The sequence below is a fragment of the Nerophis ophidion genome, linkage group LG01, assembly GCF_033978795.1.
Source record: "Nerophis ophidion isolate RoL-2023_Sa linkage group LG01, RoL_Noph_v1.0, whole genome shotgun sequence".
Taxonomy (NCBI): domain Eukaryota; kingdom Metazoa; phylum Chordata; class Actinopteri; order Syngnathiformes; family Syngnathidae; genus Nerophis; species Nerophis ophidion.
The window spans coordinates 1,987,458-2,008,762 of record NC_084611.1 but is presented as its reverse complement, the minus strand read 5'-3'; the positions used below and the strand labels follow the sequence as shown (position 1 = coordinate 2,008,762).

The 21,305-nt window shown below is 40.6% G+C and overlaps 1 protein-coding gene across 1 annotated transcript; it reads right to left on the bottom strand.

The window, feature by feature from the left end:
• Nucleotides 1–1,535: 1,535 nt before the first annotated feature.
• On the bottom strand, nucleotides 1,536–21,150 carry LOC133547996 (serine/threonine-protein phosphatase 2A catalytic subunit beta isoform). The gene is made up of 8 exons (XM_061893463.1): nucleotides 20,748–21,150; nucleotides 5,726–5,764; nucleotides 5,490–5,660; nucleotides 5,253–5,426; nucleotides 5,086–5,175; nucleotides 2,419–2,580; nucleotides 2,185–2,303; nucleotides 1,536–2,117 (listed from the first exon to the last, which is right to left on the bottom strand). Exons 1-8 carry the CDS (start codon nucleotides 20,847–20,849, stop codon nucleotides 2,045–2,047), a joined length of 930 nt encoding a protein of 309 aa, XP_061749447.1. The 5' UTR covers nucleotides 20,850–21,150; the 3' UTR covers nucleotides 1,536–2,044.
• Nucleotides 21,151–21,305: the final 155 nt, after the last annotated feature.

Here is a 21,305-nt window from a genome sequence, read left to right as displayed (position 1 = left end):
CCTGGTCTATAAAATGCACTACACCTCCCTGACACCCAAGTACATGTCAAACTACTTCCTGACCGCCATAACCACAACACCAGGGGGAGCTCCACAAACCACGTTAAACCCGTTCCCATCTAACAAAGGTCTTAACTCCTTCTCCTTCTCCACCACATCAATGTGGAATGCACTCCCAGCAGGTGAAAAAGAAAGTGCATCTCTCTCCTCCTTCAAAAGAATCAATCAATCAATCAATCAATGTTTATTTATATAGCCCTAAATCACTAGTGTCTCAAAGGGCTGCACAAACCACTACGACATCCTCGGTAGGCCCACATAAGGGCAAGGAAAACTCACACCCAGTGGGACGTCAGTGACAATGATGACTATGAGAACCTTGGAGAGGAAGAAAGCAATGGATGTGGAGCGGGTCTAACATGATACTGTGAAAGTTCAATCCATAATGGATCCAACACAGTCGCGAGAGTCCAGTCCAAAGCGAAAGAACACCTCCAGGCAACTACAACCCTCCCTGGATTGTAAATAATCAAATGTACCATATTTCCTTGAATTGCCGCCGGGGCGCTAATTAATTTAAAACCTCTTCTCACTCCTGCACTTACCAAAGGCAAGCAGTAAAAGTAAGCATGCGCTAAGTATTTTTAAATATCTTCTCACTCCTGCACTTACCAAAGGCAACCAGTAAAAGTAAGCATGCGCTAAGTCTTTTTTATTATCTTCTCACTCCTGCACTTACCAAAGGCATGCGGTGAAAGTAAGCATGCGCTAATTATTTTAAAACCTTTTCTCACTCCGGCACTTACCAAAGGCATGCAGTAAAAATTTTAGTGTGATGTAAGCTTGGACCTTAAATCCTACTGAATAACTCTTAATCTTATTCCATTTATGCGATTTCAAATTACCGGTATTGAAATCAGCCTCCTCCATTTTGAAAATGATGGAAGAGGAAGTGTCACTCGTGAAGTCATGAGTTTGACCCGGCATTAATACTAAGCATGCGCTAATTATTTTGCAAAGCGAGTTTGACCCGGCAGTAATTCAAGGAAGGTGCATACTATATGCCCTGCAGCAATTCAAGGAAATACGGTATAAACAGTACTTGTAAATGTGGAAGTAGTGTCAAAGCGCTTTGAGTACCTTGAAGGTAGAAAAGCGCTATACAAGTACAACCCATATATTTATTTATTTGTTCTAAGGCTTTCTGCTCGCTCTACATATCTTACCAAGTAACAATGTCCATTTCTCAGATGATAAACTTGTATGAGTGAAATATGCTGATGGCAACCTAACTTACCACCCCCCACATTGTAAATAATTCCATGTATACACTCTGATGAACTTGGGGTGTGATGACTGAGTTATGCTGATGTTATATATTTGTGAGTGTGGACCCCGATTTCAACAAGTTGGGAACATGTACTGTACTGTACTGTGCAATCTAATACTAGTTTCTAGCAATCAAATTGGATGTTAATGATGTTCATGTCAGCGAATATCAAAGATGAGAGGGAAAAAAGGGGCGGAGTCGGACCACGAGTTTGTCAATAGGACATTTTTATTTTGTAGGTGTGTAGTCTTTATTCAAATGACAGTAATATAGTTGCTGACTTGATGAGCAGCGCTGGCTGCAGCTAAAACTCACAGCTCAACTACTTTAAGCAAACTTTCTTTGTCCTCTTTTGTACCAAACAGAAAAAGCACAAATGTGATGACATGAGGTTGTGTGGGGCTTAAAAAGGACAGGAGGGTGGGAAGAGTTGTCGCAAAAGGATCAGAATATGGCACATTTGGTCCACCTTGGAAGTTTTATTATGTTGTCTTAAAAACGTGTTTTGAAACCAACAAGAAAAGAAAAAGTAACATCTTAGTTGCAGGTGTAGTTTTACTCCAGAAGCACAGCGGTAATGACGGCAGAGTGAGAACACGACTGTGGGGGGAGGGGCGGGGCACGCTACGTTTAAGTCATCGGTACATTATTCAGCCAATCGCTTCTTTTCTTCTCGGTACAGTAACGAGGGCGGGGAAGGGCGGCGTCAAACATTCACAGGAAGTAGTCGGGAGTGCGTCTGGTCACGTGGGGCTCGCCGCGGCGGGGGGCGGGGTCGAACTGGAGGCTGCGGGAGGACAGAGTGTGACGTGTGTGCTCCGTGGCGAGGGTGAGGGTGAGGGCGTGATACTTACAAAGAGTACTTGAGGGTGTCGTCCAGTTCCATGATGGCCGCCTGGTTGCCACAGCGGTAGCAGTAGTTGGGAGCACTGAAGATGGTCACCACGTTCTTGTCGTGGCCCCAGTTGTAGCCCTGCGTTTCATGACACCGGCGGTTGCATAGCAACAGGGAGGGGGAGTGCATTTGAGAGATACTGTTGCCATGGAAATGCCACTTAGGAGCCCCAAAATAGATGTAGAAAACGTACCTCCATGACCAGCTGATGGGCGCGGGACACCAGCGTGAGGCCGTTGGCGTGGTTGAAGGTTTCAGAGATGTCCTGTCCGAAGGTGTAGCCCGCACCTCGGGGGGAGATGCCCCACCCGCCACGGTCGTCGGGGTCCGACCACAGCAGGTCACACATGGGGCCCTGCCGGGACGGGAGGCCCTCGTTAGTACCACGCCAAGGACCATCCTCTTCTAAGATCCACTACATTTCTCCACTAACAGCTACTGTAAATAAATACTTCCCTATTTTTTTCCTAAACTTTGAACCCTGTGGCTAATTTATTGATGTTTCTTCTTTTACAGCTGTAATGCAAATGATTCTCTTAAAAACACAGAGTGTTTGTGCTATGGCGCCATCTTTAGGACCAGACTGGCTGAGTGCAAGTGTTGCAGCCCCCCCACCCCATCCTTTAGTCTTCTAGCCGTCCATAGCGTTTCTACTCGTATGGATTCTTCATTCATCACTCTTAAGTCAATGCTTCTCAATTATTTCCTGTCACGCTCCCCCCACACTCAACACTGTGACTACAAATAGTACAATTTGTTTATAAAATAGTTATAACTATACCTCTGCATAACATTGTAAACTTATCACCATTAAAGGAAACAACACTCAGTGAAGCGCTTCATCACAAAAAAAGATGTTCCCAGAGGTCACCCCCCCCTCCCCCAGGACCCCCCCCCCTGTTTGAGAAGCACTGCTCTAAGCAATGTTTTGTTAGTTTTACAATTCAACTAAAACAATTCTTACTTACCAAAGCGTCACATGTGTGATGTCTGGAGGAGTGTTTGCCTGCATATTTCTACCTGCTATTGCAATCTGATGCCGCTAGCCTCGTTAGCATGAGCTAATATGCTAACACGTTTACCAGTGTCTGTGTTAGTATTATTAACTTACAATGGCGTTTTTTTTATTTTCTTTCACTTTTACAAATTCACCAAAACGCCACTGTGGAGTTATTGAGTCTGTTTAGCTGAATGGAGAGCTAGCTTGCGCAGCTAGTGGCTCCATGACCATGACTTCTGTTTTGTTCGATCAGCCGTTTTACTGCCCTGTTACAGACGCTGTTTGGAAACAATTAAGGTATGTAAATAAATATTTCTGTGTAAATAACTCATTCCAAGACATATCTGCGGCTTATAGTACGATGCAGCTAATATATGGATATATATATATATTTTTTATTTAGTGGCTGCATTGTTGCCCTTGTAAAATACGGTGTTTCCTCTAAATAGACACCTTTAAAGACCATTTGGTCTGATAGCCGTTTTACTGCCGTGTTACAGACACCATTTGGAATCAATTAAGGCAGGGGTGCCCACACTTTTTCTGCAGGCGAGCTACTTTTCAATTGACCAACTCGAGGGGCTCTACCTCATTTATATATATCATTTATATTTATTTATTTATGAAAGAGACATTTTTGTAAACAAGTTAAATGTGTTTAATGATAATACAAGCATGTGTAACACACATAGATGTCTTTCTTTCACAAAGACAAGAATATAAGTTGGTGTATTACCTGATTCTGATGACTTGCATTGATTGGAATCAGACAATAATGATGATAACGCCCACATTTTCAAATGGAGGAGAAAAAAAGTTGTCCTTTCTGTACAATACCACATGAAAGTGGTTGGTTTTTGGCATCTAATTCATCCAGCTTCCATACACTTTACAAGAAAAACATTGGCGGCAAATTCCGTAGCTTGCTTGATTGACATTCACGGCACCCGAGGGTCTTGTGAGATGACGCTGGCTGCTGCCAGTTCATTATTATGAAAAAATGACACAGAGGAAGGCGAGAAACACTTTATTTCAACAGACTCTCACGCCGTCCCTTCCGTCAAAACTCTAAAGGCCGACTGCACATTTCCTATCTTCACAATAAAAGCCCTGCTTCATGCTGCCTGCGCTAACAAAATAAGAGTCTCGGAAAGCTGGCAGCATGAAGCAGGGCTTTTATTGTGAAGATAGGAAATGTGCAGTCGGCCTTTAGAGTTTTGACGGAAGGGACGGCGCGAAAGTCTGTTGAAATAAAAAGTGTTTCTCGCCTTCCTCTCAGTCATATTTTCATAATAATGAACTTGCAGCAGCCAGCGTGATCTCACAAGACCCTCCGGTACCGTGAATGTCATTTAAGTGACGTCTTGGTGAAGATTGATGATCACTCATTTTTAGGTCTACTTTTTTTTAAAAGCCTGGCTCGAGATCGACTGACACACCCCCCGCGCTCGACGTAATGGGCACCCCTGAATTAAGGTATGTAAACAAACATTTACAGAATCTGACAGTGTAAAAACCTCATTTTGCAACGTATATATAGTCCGGTGCGACTAATATATGGGAAAAAGTGTGGGTGTGGTTTACATACTGCCGCGCTATAGCCTGGAAAGAAAACTTTTTTTTTTTGCCAAAATGCTAGCCAAACATTGAATAAAGTCAAATACAAATAAGGCAAGAAGAGAAGTATCTTTTCTAAAGTAAATGTGTAGAGCAGATTTAGATCATCCACATCAACATGATTTGTCAGAGGCGCTGGACAGGACAGATATGAAAATAAATGAACAAATCAGGTGAAATTGGATAATTGATTAAGAATTGTGGGAAATGGAATGTTTTAGACATCCCTTTGGTGCCGCCCACCTCATGAGGGACCTCCTGCAGGCGGTCCAGAGCTCGTATGTGGTCCAGGGTGTCGATGGAGGGGGACAGACCTCCGTGCAGACAGAAGATCTGCAGAAGAAGACAGGAACATGAACCCCAGCAGGAAAGGTTTACGAGTGCGCGGGTAAGACGACGAGCCCGCCCACCTGTCCGTCGACCAGCGCGGTGAGCGGCAGGTAGTCAAACAGGTCCGTGAAGTACTTCCAGACGTTGGCGTTGCCGTACTTCCTCAGGCACTCGTCGTAGAAGCCGTACACTTGCGTGATCTGCCGAGACTCGTGGTTTCCTCGCAGGATGGTGATCCGCTCCTGGAAACGCACCTGAAGCACACGGGACCAAGAGTTCACAGAGGGTTCCCGGCCCGGCGGAAGGCTGGCGCCCACCTTTAACGTGACCAGCAGCGTGACCGTCTCCACAGAGTAGTAGCCTCTGTCCACGTAGTCGCCCATGAACAGGTAGTTGGTGTCGGGGGACTTGCCGCCGATCTTGAACAGCTCCATCAGGTCGTGGAACTGGCCGTGCACGTCGCCGCACACCGTCACCGGGCATCGCACCTGCCGGGAGCAAACGTGGGTGAGAAGAAGGTGGTGTTGGACGGCAAAGTGCAAACATGTCTCACCTCCTGAACGTTGGACTCCTTGGTCAGAATCTCCTTGGCCTGAAAGAATATGACGTCATCATTGCACAGACACTTCACTGATGGTGTTGCGTTTAAGTGCAGACAAAAAGGTGGCACCACACCCCAATGTTGCATTCATGTTCACTCATTTTTTTATTTGATTTCTAACCACTTCCTGTCTGAGACTTTTAACACGCACAGGAAATCCTAAATACATTTCCCGTAGCCCAACTAGAGACAACACAGATCCTTCCCGCTACATCTTCTTATGGTCTGGCAGACGAGGGGCTCACAAAAATGTGCCCTATCCGCTGCAAAGTTGAGGTGTATCAGAACTGATGTTGATGTGGAAAAATGTGCCCTGCCTCACGATTATGGCCAAAATAATAATCACAATTATTTGTATTTGATATTGTAATCGTGATTAGTTACACCATCATTCATTCATTTAAAAGCACGAGTATTCAAAACTCAACTTTAAATATTGTTTTAAAAATAACAGATCTATAAATTAGTAACAAATGAATCACAACGAGTAAAATAATAATAGTGATAATACATTTAAATAATAGCAATAAAAAAAACAATACAATTCAGTTTTTTCATTTGAATGCTTTTTAATTGAGTTTTTACACATTTTTTTACCTGTATAGAGTGTGTGCTTTTGTGTCAATTAAAAAGAAAGGTATTTTATATATATAGATATAGAGGTACTATCCATCTTGGGGCAAATACAAATATATATTAATTGTGTAAAATGCATCAATAAGTGCTTCAAGTACATTATGTATGTTTTAAAGTACTCTTTGCAACTTTTAGACCGGATGTGGCGCACCACGCTATTATTTTGAAGGGGGAAAGTGCGCTGTGCTTGTGAAGAAAGTAAAGAAAGGACTTGAGGTTGTAAAAAAAAAAAAGAGAGAGAGGCTGCGACTCAAGTGTGTGTATGATTGTTTGTACATTGATGTTACATCCATGATGTCGTTCACAACAACACAACAGATGAGATGTGTTGTGTGTGTATGATTGTTTGTACATTGTTGTTACATCCATGATGTGGTTCACAACAACACAAGTAGATGAGATGTGTTGTGTGTGTATGATTGTTTGTACATTGATGTTACATCAATGATGTCGTTCACAACAACACAACAGATGAGATGTGTTGTGTGTGTGTGTTTGTACATTGATGTTACATCCATGATGTCGTTCACAACAACACAAGTAGATGAGATGTGTTGTATTTGTGTATGATTGTTTGTACATTGATGTTACATCCATGATGTCGTTCACAACAACACAACAGATGAGATGTGTTGTGTATGATTGTTTGTACATTGATGTTACATCCATGATGTCGTCACAACAACACAAGTAAATGAGATGTGTTGTGTATGATTGTTTGTACATTGATGTTACATCCATGATGTTGTTCACAACAACACAAGTAGATGAGATGTGTTGTGTGTGTGTATAATTGTTTGTACATTGATGTTACATCCATGACGTCGTTCACAACAACACATGCAGATGACATGTAATGTGGCTGTATGGATTGCTCTTGCTAGCTTTAGCACCATAGTTTAGCTACTATTTCAGTGGCCGTCTCCACATTGTTTAGTTTAGGATGTGTTTCGGGAGTGAATGAGCGGACATGTTTTCTCAAACAAATGTTCCTTCCTTTTACAACGACAATATTTCACTCATCCATCCATCCCTTTTCTCCCGCTTGCCCCGTTCGGGGTTGCTGGAGACTATCTCAGCTGCATTCGGGCGAAAGGCGTGGTACACCCTGGACAATTCGCCAACATATTTATGTCAATTTCCCTGATATTATTTTGTGTTTGTCAGCAGATTCCGTTTTATCGGCCAATTATGTGACTCCACCCAGGGTTACTTCAACGCGGAAATTATATTCCTGACATTTTTGTGTTTATTGATTCATGATTAGCGCAGTGTCAAATAAACAGTAGTAACCATGATGAGATCCCACACTTTGAGTAGATGTGCTCTTTTTTACACTCATACGCTCCCTCATCCGTTTCACCGTCACAAGCTCTGGGATTTGCATGCACGTTTCATCGTTTTTTTCCGATTATTGCATTTTCATGACCATGAGAAGCCATAATCCAAATCAAAATTGAATCAATTGTCCAGCACTAACCTCGTGCCGACATCATGGCTGCTCCACCAACATCCCTGCAGGCTGTGCATACTTTAGCCCCACACAGCAGTGATGCTGGCTAACAGTTGCCATTGAAAAAGTGCCTCCTCAGACTGATTGACGAGCTCGTCAGAGACATATGAACCATTAGCTGGTTTGTATTAATAAATGGAGTAATCAAACAAGTGTCAAAGTCTTCCTCATAACAAATCCATCCATTCAATTGTCTACTGTGATTGTGCCCCTCATGAAAGTATTCTGAGCAGGCTACTGGATGAATGTGTTTTGCTATAAACTAGCGGGACAAGTGGTAGGAAATGGATGGTCGGGTTGTACGGTACACCAGTACTAGTATAGTACGGCGATACTAATGAATCATATTCAGTACCATACAGACTACAAAGTATCATAAGTATCAATAAGCGGGCGTGTCGAGCCACGTTTGTCCACACTTGAATACATCTGAATGTTTACTGGCCGACGTCGCTTTCTGGATTCGAACACACGCCTCTTTTTAGTAAGAACGCCACGCAACTGTTGTTACATGAGGCCCCCGGTGTGTATGAGCTAAAGATATAACAATAGGAACATTTCATATCACGTCAACATGAACTGTTATCGTTCTCACGGTATTGCTGATTGTGCTCAAAATATACTCACTCACACTTATAGCCACATTCTATTTAAAATCTAAACAACAAATAGCCAGAGAATATACTTTTTGTGTTATTAGGGCTGTGAATCTTTGGGCACCACACGATTCCATTCTTGGGGGTAATAATTCCAGTCAGAATCCATTCTTGATTCAAAACGATTGTTGATTCAAAATCAATACAATTTTAAATAACATTGGGTGTGGGGATGTCATGGTATGAAAATGTCTTTATTATGACTAATAAATGATCACAGGTATTATTATTGCAGGATTTGAAATGTGCTCAAAATTTTCCTAAAGAACATTGTTTAACCAACTTTTATTCAAAATGTTGTTCTTTTGTAGAATTTTCATTGCAGATAACACTTTTACTCCTCAAGTAGAATTAGAATGTGCACCAGCATTATAAACAAAGTAATATGGTAAAAACAAAAGAACATAAATAAAAGTAAATATAAAAATGGCACCTTATGGATATCAGAAATAACTGCACTTTTTTTCCACATTGGAAAAAAATAGTGTTCACATAAGATCTAGTTTTACACAAAGGGCTGCACAATTATAGCCTAAAAAAATGGATGTATTTTTCAGACTTTATAAGGCACACTTAATATCCTTTCATTTTCTCAAAAATGGACAGTGCGCCTTATAACCCGGAGCACCTGACGTACAGAATAATTCTGGTTTTGCTTACCGACCTGGAAGCTATTTTATTTGGTGCATGGTGTAAGGACAAGTGTGACTAGTAGATGGCACTCACACATAACAGATGCAAGATGACGCCAGTAAACACTAAAACTTAAAATTGTGAATATAGAACATTACACACGACTCTCAAAAATCTGTCAAAATATTTTATTGCGACTTTGATAAGCTATGAAGCCACACCTCTTGATGGATTATCGGAGCATTATGGCTACCATAGTCAGACGTACTGTGCTTCAACATGCATTATTTTTGTGGTGCGTGTAAGGACCCCAATATAGCACCTGTTAGCAGACAATTTCTGGCGTTGTGTTTCGCAATATTGTGTAAAACCAACTTTTCTTACCTTCTGATATGTGCTGATGTTTATTTGGGATATGTATAAATCCTGAAAATTTGCACATGTCCCACATTGTAGTCCGTGCCGACGCCATAGTGGATAAGATTCTTCTTTTTCTCTATCTTCGTGTTATTGGACATTCATCCTATGCTGTTGCCCTTTCTAATATAAAGTAGTGTAAAGTTCTTACTTATATCTGTCAGTAAACTCACCATGAAAGCACTAAAAACTACCGGTGTAGTGAGTTTACATTATTCACCCAAGGAACTTTAGTTATTATAGAGTTCCAGTCGGAGGGTTTTTCACGGGACACATTGTACCGTTTAGCATTAGGTCCCTAATTGGGTGCCAGTTCTATGATTAACTATATTCCTCCATAAAATAAACCGCACTGATAAATGTCTAGATTACTTAAAATAAAACAGGTTTTGTTTGATAAAATTCTACCCAAACATTTACCACAGTGGCTGGACAGGATAGATTTTGAAAAAAAAAAAATAGCATTTGCTTTTTGAATCGATTATGAACGCAAATAGACAAATGAGATTCATTGGAAAATTTATTTTTTGGACACCCCAATGCGTTATATATGTATACATAACACATTTTTTACTTGAATGCCTAAGTATGATATTCTTCTGTTTTGATTTGTAAAAGTTCTCATATTTATTTCAATGAAGGTGTGTCACATCCAGTTTATGTGACGTCATGCAAATGGACTTCCTGTTGACATATACCTTGGAGATGGAAGGGTCACTCCGTGCTAAGAGAGCACAGCATGTATGTTCAATGTTCACCATAAATGATCTCAGACCGTAATGTGTTTGTACAATTGGGGAATGTTGTTTCTAATTGGGAAAAATATTAATGTCTCTTGTTTTCCCGTTAGCATTTAAGCTTGCTTGCTGCTCATGTAAACGACTATCCAGTGTCACCACTCCTTGACTTGGTCAAAGTGTTAGCAATCACACTAATTTTACTTTAGAAAAATGGTCATATTTACCGTGGGATATTTTACCGGTTTATTATTATACCGTTCATCGTTGCACGCCTAGTGTGAGGAGCGGTGTTGAAAAGTGGAGTTACTGCGCATACCGCCACCTAATAACCACAGGAATAAACAATAGCTGGTTGTTTACAAACACATCCACTAGGGGGAGACATGATTTGACTACCTTCAAGTCAATTTAGCTGTGCAGTTTCCATTTTAAATAATTATTGACATAAGCAGCCTTGGAGAGTTTAATTGTATTACATTTTCAATAATTAGTGACATAAGCAGCCTTGGAGAGTTTAATTGTATCACATTTTCAATAATTAATGACATTAAGAGCCTTGAAGAGTTCATTTGTATGACTTTGTCAATTATTAGTGACATTAGGAACCTTGGAGAGTTCAATTGTATTAGCCAAGTCTGGTACACATACCACAGGCTTTATCTAGAGGTACAGCAAAGAATCACAACATTAAATCGTTGCATTTTCCTAAATTTCAACAGTGTTGCTTTTCAAACTGTGTGTCATGGTAAAGTGGCCAAAAATATTAACTACACTTGATAAGTAAAACTAAAAAAAATAATTTTAATGAATACTTAAGCCTACTATGCTACTGTATTTCAATGTTGGCCATTATGGTGGTACTTGGAGAGCCTGGTTTTTACCGAGGTAGTACTCAGTGAAAAATAGTTTGAAACTACGAGGCCAGTGGTTCTCAAACACTCTTTCTTGCTGGAAGTTTTTATAGCCAATCATGGCACCCACCTGTTCCCAATTAGCCTGCACACCTGTGGGATGTTCCCAATAAGTGTTTGATGAGCATTCCTCAACTTTATCAGTATTTATTGCCACCTTTCCCAACTTCTTTGTCATGTGTTAATGGCATCAAATTCTAAAGTTAATGATTATTTGCAAAAAAAGAAAATGTTTATCAGTTTGAACATCAAATATGTGGTCTTTGTAGCATATTCAACTGAATATGGCTTGAAAAGGATTTGCAAATCATTGTATTCTGTTTATATTTACATCTAACACAATTTCCCAACTCATATGGAAACAGGGTTTGTAACAGGGTCCATGACCATGACTTCTGTTTTGACTAATCAGCCATTTCACAGGAAACAAGGTAAGTAAATAAACATTTAGATAATATTACAGATCTGCGGCTTATGGTCCGGTGTGTTAAATGTTTCTTTCTTCTCAGATGTGGTGTGTGCGCTGTAAAGCCTTGAAATGATGGTAGTTTTGGGTAACACTACACATGTGGGTATGGATCCAACACCAAGGTGATATATCGGTCATACCAAAGTGGATACTTCCACATCATTCAAGGATTACATTTTTAAATATTTGGATTTTTTTTCTACCATTGGCTCCGATTAAAATCCCTCAATTCCAGACCTAAAAGTCCTCCTGTGCGTTAGCGGCTAGCCTGACTTACAGTGTAGCATGTTTAGCTATTCCTCGCCATGGCAGCAAGGATTATCAGCCGAGGAGCAGCTGTGCACTGTGGAAGGGACGTTAGCCGCTGGCCAGGACGCTACATTGCGTTGAGGAAGCGTTTGTTCGCTTGCCGCGGTCAAATTTGGGGGACACAGCTCGAGTGTGTGATCAAGATGCATGATCAGGATATAACACTAGTATTAAAAGCAATATTGGTAGCCAAATGTACATAATTGAAATGAAACATGCTCTAACCTAAACTCTTACGTAAGTGGATGTGAGTACATGGAAGACTAGATATGTGGAGCTGCTAGCCAAGTCATTCATTGTCATGCCTTCTAGAATGCCAGAGGATCAGACAGCATATACTGTATGTGCGTTGTCTATCTACTCATTCTTATCTATGTATGGATGTTATTGTCTCTCCCCATTGCTCATTTCCTCTACTTTCTCATCTCACATGTTTCCTATTAGTTTTCTGGGGGAACGTACAAAGCACTTTTTCTTTTCTTGTTTCGCTACTTCACACGCAAGCTATCTTAGCGCCGCGGTTAGGATGTTCGCTTCCCATTGTCCGTGCCAGATCTGCATTTTTACAACCGTCTCTATTACTTTATTCAACAGGCGTGAATCATGGATATTTGGACATGATTCAAGCTGCTGGACGTCGTCCGGGTTGCAATTGTGATGCATGGCTACATGGATCAATGGGTACACCTCTACTGCTGACCTGTGACGCAGCAAAAGGAGGGGAATTTGTTTTGAAATAATCGATCCTTGAAAGTTATAATTTGATTCAGAATCATATTAAAATAAAGATTGATTTTAGATGGTGATATTTGGCATTTGACATACATGTATCGGTCTTTTGAAGTACATCTGCAGATACTACACTGGTGGCGTTAACGCACTTTTTCTCTCTTTTTATGCATTGAAATCAGAAAGGACACACATCTCAGGAGGCGGATATTTTTATATCGATTATCGCTTTTCGCCGGTGTTTTGTTTAGTTTATTATTTGCCCAGTCAAATTTCCGTCCCCTTTTATTGCGTTTTCAATGGTCAGAAATGTTGATTCACCGAAAGTTTTCTCAAGGACAAATACTGCCTCGCCTTGTGATGAGGTGGTGACTTGTCCAGGGTGTACCCCGCCTACCGCCCGAATGCAGCCAAGATAGGCTCCAGCACCCCCCGCGACACCAAAAAAGGGACAAATGGTAGAAAATGGATGGATGGTTTGAAATACTGCCTCAGTTTGCACTGGGACAACTTAACTGCAAGGGGCTGTCAAAAGAAAGACTTGATGGTAAACACTAAGGTGAATGTAAAGTCAACCTTTTTAACTTCATCCTGTGCCATGTCTCCAGTAAATGACTTATTTTAGTCTTTACGAGTCCATGGAAACTTCACTTTTATCTGCCGATGTATCCACATGGTTCCAGGATGCGGACAGGCTAGCTGCTAGCTTTAAGCTAAAAAAACATACTTTGCAGGTCAACAAATGTGTGCCTTTTGAAGTGTCAACATGCGAGTGTTCAAGAGGAGTCTCTTGGAGAAGTGGCTGACAAGTTAGCAGATGACATCATCGCCGTCATTGTTTACTGAAGCAGAGATGCTGACTGTGCGTTATGATCAGCTTTTTATTCATAGACTTATCAGATGTCATTTTTTATTATCTATTGCAGGGCTGTAAAAAGTGTGGCCATTTGCAGCTAATGTTTTAAAGGCACATTCTAAAAATACTATTCAAATACACAAAAACATAAGAAAAGTGGAATAAAAAAGCTTACAGGTGAAATGTTGAAATGTTGACTATTAAAACAAAGCTCTTTTTTTTTTTCTTTAAAACTGTCATTGCTCAAAGTATAATAATGAACCAAAATCAATGTTTTTATGAATTATTGACCAATCCAAGGCTCCCATTACTTCACATCAAACATTCCACTAGTTTTTGTGGAAGACTTCGCATATTTTGTGAGTTTTCCATTAAATAAAAAAGTAATTTGATAAAAAGGGCAGAAAACAGACAAAAAAAAAAAACATAAAACAAAAGAGTGACAGATGTGAAGTAGATGTAGACTCTGGAGGACAGAGTAAAACAACTTGCACTGAGCCTAGTCTATAAAATCCGCTACACCTCCTTGATACCGAAGTACATGTCAAACTATTTCCTTAACGTAAATGACCGCCATAACCACAACACCAGCGGGAGCTCCACAAACCACGTTAAACCCAGATTTCGATCTAACAAAGGTCTTAACTCATTCTCTTTCTATGCCACATCAATGTGGAATGCACTCCCAACAGGTATAAAAGTAAGTGCATCTCTATATTCCTTCAAAAGCGCTCTAAAACAACACCTCCAGGCAACTTCAACACTTTACTAATACCCTCCTCCATTCACATCCCATCTCCCCGGATTATAAACAACTCAAATGTACTTCTAATGTATATACTTGTTCTTATGCTATGTGAACTCACTATGTTCTCTGCTGGCTGTACATATCCTACTAAATAAGACCTACACTGTTTCAATGTCCACATTTCTCTGTTGATGCAATTGTTGATGACTGTAGTTCTGATATCAACCAAAGCTCCTCATCCCACCCCCCGGATTGTAAATAATGTCAATAATTCAATGTACATACTATGATGATTAACTTGTGTGATGACTGTATTATGTTGATAGTATATATTTGTACCATGAATTGATTAACGTGGACCCCGACTTAAACAAGGTGAAAAACTTATTGGGGTGTTACCATTTAGTGGTCAATTGTACGGAATATGTTCTGTACTGTGCAATCTACTAATAAAAGTATCAATCAATCAATCAATCAATCAATCAATCAATAGAGCAGTATTTTTCAACCTTTTTTGAGCCAAGGCACATTTTTTGCGTTGAAAAAATGCAGAGGCACATCACCATCAGAAATGATTAAAAAATTAAACTCAGTTGACAGTGACAAGTTGCTGTCGCAATTGTTGGATATGACTTTAAAGCATAAGCAAGCATGCATGACTATAGCTCTTGTCTCAAAGTAGGTGTACCGTCACCAACATGTCACATCACACCCTGACTTATGTGAACTAGTTTGCTGTTTTCCTGTGTGTAGTATTTTACTTCTTGTTTTGCGCTCCTATTTTGGTGGCCTTTTCTCTTTTTTTGGTATTTTCCTGTAGCAGTTTCATGTCTTTCTTGAACCACTATTACCCACACCTGCTTTGTTTTAGCAATCGAGAATATTTCAGTTGTTTTTATCCTTCTTTGTGGGGACATTGTTGATTGTCATGTCATGTTCGGATGTACTTTGTGGACGCCATCTCTGCTCCACAGTAAGTCTTTGCTGTCATTCAGCATTCCTGGTAGCCAGTTCAGTTTTAGTTTCGTTCTGCATAGCCTTCCCTAAGCTTCAATGACTTTTCTTAGGGGCACTCACCTTTTGTGTATTTTTGGTTGAAGCCTTAAGACACCTTTTTACCTTCACACTGCCTCCCGCTGTTTCCGACATCTACAAAGCACTTAGCTACCTGCTGCAACCTACTGATATGGAAGAGAATAACGTTGTAATTCTGCCGACCTCCAGACAGTAGAGACACTCAACAACGACACATTATTTGCGTATTATAATTACTGGTATGGAAAAAATATTTTTAACCCAAATAAGTGAAATTAGATAATCTCCCATGGCACACCGGACTGTATCTCACGGCACACAGTGGTTGAAAACCACTGCTTAAGAGATTTAATGGTTAACTAAATAATATATGTATAATATAATACTATTCTTTAATTCTATAATAACAAACGTTTTGCACTCTCTTTTTACATTACTGCTGTCTTTGTGCGGACTACAAATCGCAGTTTGGACACCACCTAGTTTATGACACCAGATCTTTTTATGGCAGTCCAAATGTATTTGTGGCGGTCCTATCTGTTGAAGTTTGACTCTTTTTTTCCTACATATTCGGATTTGAAAATGAACATGTAAATGCCAGTCAGAAGTAGGGCTGGGCGATATATCGATATATAGCGGGTTTGTCTCTGCGCGATATAGAAAAGGACTATATTGTAATATTTGAGTATACGTTCTCACGCAGTTGCTTTTAGCTGCGGGCGCTTCTCACTCTTTCCTGTCTCTCCTTCTCACAGACAAGCAGGCGCACAAACTTTCACACGTCACATGCTGTCACGTCATACGTCACATACGTACACGCCCTCGCCCAGCAGAGAGGTGGCTACGTTAGCTGCTAACGTAGCCGTACAAGTGTTAATACGAGAGAAAGAAGATGCGGATCTGGTAACAAATTAAGGAAGACTTAATTCCCAATAAAAACAGCAGGGGGTCCATCATCTGGCGGAGGTTCGGTTTCAAGTGGGAATATGTCTAACAGACAACCGTAATTTGTCAAGTGTGGGGAAAAAGCGTTGCTATAAAAAGTAGCATTACTGCTAATATGTAGCATTATTTGAAAAGTCACTCGCTACAGAATGAAGATAATTTCATAACCAAAGTTACCTACCACATAGTGAAGGATAATCAATTAATCAATCAAGCGTTTACTTATATAGCCCTAAATCACTAGTGTCTCAAAGGGCTGCACAAACCACTACGACATCCTCGGTAGGCTCACATAAGTACTATTTGATTTCCTATTATGCAGCTCATTTTTATTTGACACTTTAAATGTCTCTGACAATCTTGCACTTTCTGTTTTGGAAATGACTTGAATGTTTGTGCCACTGCTTAATAACTTTAATAAATACACTTTTGGTCAATGGACTTAGTTGTGATTTCCCTCTCTGCATGAAAGTTTAAAAGTAGCATATATGAATGCAGTATGAAGAAGAATGTTTGAATGTAGACACATAGAATCATCATACTGCTGTGATTGTATTCATCAAGTGTTCATTCAAGGCCAAGGCAAAATATTGTAATATATATCGTACATTGCGATATGGCCTAAAAATATTGCGATATTAAAAAAAGGCCATATCCCCCTGCCTTAGTATGTATAATATTATACTATTCTTTAATTCCTTAATAACGAACATTTTGCACTCTCTTTTTACATTACTGCTGTCTTTGTGCGGACTACAACCCACAGTTTGGACACCACCTAGTTTATGACACCAGATCTTTTCATGGCAGTCCAAATGTATTTGTGGCGGTCCTGTCTGTTGAAGTTTGACTCTTTTTTTCCTACATACTCGGATTTAAAAATGAACATGTAAATGGCTGTCAGAGGCATGTGACATTTAAATGAATCAATCATGTGATAAGAGCAGGATAAACAAGGCAGTAAAGTACATTATTAACAATGTTAGTCTGACCCATTTCTATCATAAACACATGAATTCTGTGAATTATTACAGTGGTTCTCAACCTTTTTTCAGTGATGTAACCCCTGTGAACATTTTTTTAATTCAAGGTAAAGTACATTATTAACAATGTTAGTCTGACTCATTTCTATCATAAACACATGAATTCCGTGAATTATTACAGTGGTTCTCAACCTTTTTTCAGCGATGTACCCCCTGTGAACATTTTTTGTATTCAAGTACCCCCTAATCAGAGCAAAGCATTTTTGGTTGAAAAAAAAAAAGATAAAGAAGTAAAATACAGCACTAGGTCATCAGTTTCCGATTTATTAAATTGTATAACAGTGCAAAATATTGCTATTTTGTAGTGGTCTTTCTTGAACTATTTGGAAAAACTACAAAACATGTTGAAAAATAAACAAGTGATTCAATTATAAATAAAGATGTCTACACATAGAAGTAATCGTCAACTTAAAGTGCCCTCTTTGGGGATTGTAATAGAGATCCATCAACTTCATTCTAAACATTTCTTCACAACAAAAGAAATCTTTAACATCAATATTTATTAGGGATGCACCGAAATGAAAATTTGTGGCCGAAGCCGAAGCCGAATAAAATTCAAACGCTTGGCCGAAGGCCGAATACCGAATGCAGTTTTTCACAATTGTTTTAATATTGCATAAATAGCCAAGAATAAATCTTTAGACATGTTTTTCAAATAAAGTAATGTTTTTATTGAATATTGACATTTTTTTAATATTCCAGTTGCCTTTGCTTTTCAAAAAAAGCACAAAGTTTTTCATTTCTATTAGGCCTTCAAACAAAACATGCATTCCAAAAAAAAAAATAAAGTGCATTAAAGTGGATAAACCCACAACAAATGAATTATTGTCCTTTTGGCAAAAGTCTGCTTAGCCACAGTAGATATGCTAATAATGTAAACAGAAGGCTCAAGTAAATCTCAATAAGTGTGTGCTTGTAACCTCATACACTTATACAGGTAGCCTACACAACAGGCTAATAATGTAAACAGAGGCCCCACTAAATCTCAATTAAGTGTGGGCTTGTAACCTCATACACTTATACAGGTACACAACATTGTAACCTCATACACTTATACAGGTACACAACATATCCCAACGTCACCGCACGTTGGTTGATTGCGTCACCGCGTCAAAAATTGCGTCACATGCCACTATTCGGCCTTGTTTTGAACTCATTCCACCGAAGGCCGAATATGGCTTTTTTTGCCATATTCGGCCGAATATATTCGGTTACCGATGAATCGGTGCATCCCTAATATTTATGGAACATGTCCACAAAAAATCTAACACACTTCGACCCAACTCTCTCCTTTGAGGCACACATTAAAAGCGTTACTAAAACGGCCTTCTTTCATCTCCGTAATATCGCTAAAATTCGCTCCTTTCTGTCCACTAAAGACGCTGAGATCATTATCCATGCGTTTGTTACGTCTCGCCTCGATTACTGTAACGTATTATTTTCGGGTCTCCCCATGTCTAGCATTAAAAGATTACAGTTGGTACAAAATGCGGCTGCTAGACTTTTGACAAGAACAAGAAAGTTTGATCACATTACGCCTGTACTGTATATGCCTTTATATACATATATACATACATATATACCTGTACTGTATATACCTTTATATACATATATACATACATATATACCTATACTGGCTCACCTGCACTGGCTTCCTGTGCACTTAAGATGTGACTTTAAGGTTTTACTACTTACGTATAAAATACTACACGGTCTAGCTCAATCCTATCTTGCCGATTGTATTGTACCATATGTCCCGGCAAGAAATCTGCGTTCAAAGGACTCCGGCTTGTTAGTGATTCCCAAAGCCCAAAAAAAGTCTGCGGGCTATAGAGCGTTTTCCGTTCGGGCTCCAGTACTCTGGAATGCCCTTCCGGTAACAGTTCGAGATGCCACCTCAGTAGAAGCATTTAAGTCTCACCTTAAAACTCATTTGTATACTCTAGCCTTTAAATAGACCCCCTTTTTAGACCAGTTGATCTGCCGTTTCTTTTCTTTTTCTTCTATGTCCCACTCTCCCCTGTGGAGGGGGTCCGGTCCGATCCGGTGGCCATGTACTGCTTGCCTGTGTATCGGCTGGGGACATCTCTGCGCTGCTGATCCGCCTCCGCTTGGGATGGTTTCCTGCTGGCTCCGGTTGTGAACGGGACTCTCGCTGCTGTGTTGGATCCGCTTTGGACTGGACTCTCGCGACTGTGTTGGATCCATTGTGGATTGAACTTTCACAGTATCCTGTTAGACCCGCTCGACATCCATTGCTTTCCTCCTCTCTAAGGTTCTCATAGTCATTATTGTCACCGACGTCCCACTGGGTCATTATTGTCACCGATGTCCCACTGGGTGTGAGTTTTCCTTGCCCTTATGTGGGCCTACCGAGGATGTCGTGGTGGTTTGTGCAGCCCTTTGAGACACTAGTGATTTAGGGCTATATAAGTAAACATTGATTGATTGATTGATTGAACACTGAGTATTTAATTGTTGCATTTCTTTTCACGGTTTATGAACTTCCATCCATCCATCCATTTCCTACCGCTTATTCCCTTTTGGGGTCGCGGGGGGCGCTGGCGCCAATCTCAGCTACAATCGGGCGGAAGGCGGGGTACACCCTGGACAAGTCGCCACCTCATCGCAGGGCTTACATTCATATATTGCTTAAGTATTAGTCAATAAATATATTTATGAATTATTTTTGAATTGTTGCTATTTTTTGAATATTTTAAAAAAATCCCACGTACCCATTGCCATACATTCAAGTACCCCCAGGGGTACTTGAAGACCCCCGAATTATTATGAATGATTTATGTTGATCAATTGCGCTGTTAATAAACATTTATAATGGCTTATTTTCCCATGCGGCAAAGGTGAATATTATTGTGTAAAATCAAGGTGTGTTGAATCGAAGCAGCAAAGCAGTTATGTCAGCAGCATGATCGATAAAGGCAGGGCGCGGTACATCCGCCATGTTAACCACGGCAGGGATTTACACCAAAGAAAGTGATTTAAAAAAGTCCTATTTAAAATAAAGGTTGAGTCAGGATGTCAGCAGGCAGCGACGCTCCTTAAACAGGAAAAGCGGCTCCGTCTATTTAAAGGGGCGAGAGCAAAAAAAAGACATTTGGGGGCTTGGTGGCTGTCAATAACCAAGCATTTGAAGTTTTTGATTAAGTGCCCCGAGAATATAATGTTTGTTGCCAATAAGGAAGCAGGAAATGTTTATTGCCATTAAGGAAGCAGGAAATGATCATCCAGGAATTAGCCGCAGCCTATTTCGCAATGGGTTAGGTTTAGGCCACAAGCCTAAGGAATTGAATTGAAAAACACAACAACTACTTACCTTCTCACAGAGCGACCGAACCTGGCCTTCTGAAAGCTGCTTGCACTCATTGAGCTGCTCGATCCACTGGTCCAACTCCTTGGTGAAAGATTTGTCGTCCATGACAGCCGCACTGATGCTAAGCTAAAGCTAAGCTAGCCGCGTTAGCTCTCCTCTTTAGACGCTAGCTTTAGCCGCGTTAGCTCCCGTATTGTTCCCCGCGGCCAGTCCCCGCCAAAATACACGAGTTACACCGACACTCGACGAGCTGTCCCGGTCCAATCGAGCATGATAAGTTAGCAAGGTGGAGTTGGAATCGGCGACGAGGCGGATTGTGTCGCTGGGGGGCGGCAAGCTTGGAGAGAGCGGAGCGGCGGAGAGGCAGCGGCTAGCAGGGGTGCTAAGAGAGCTAGCCACCATAACATCCGGGCATTTCACGCCTCCGGACCACGCTCCCGCGCGCTCAAGCGACCCCGCGCGGTGGAGCGGGGAGCTGCACCTGGACGCCACCTGCGGCAAGGTGCCTTCAAGTCAAGAACCTCTCTTTTTTTGGTTAAAGGCCTACTGAAATGAGATGTT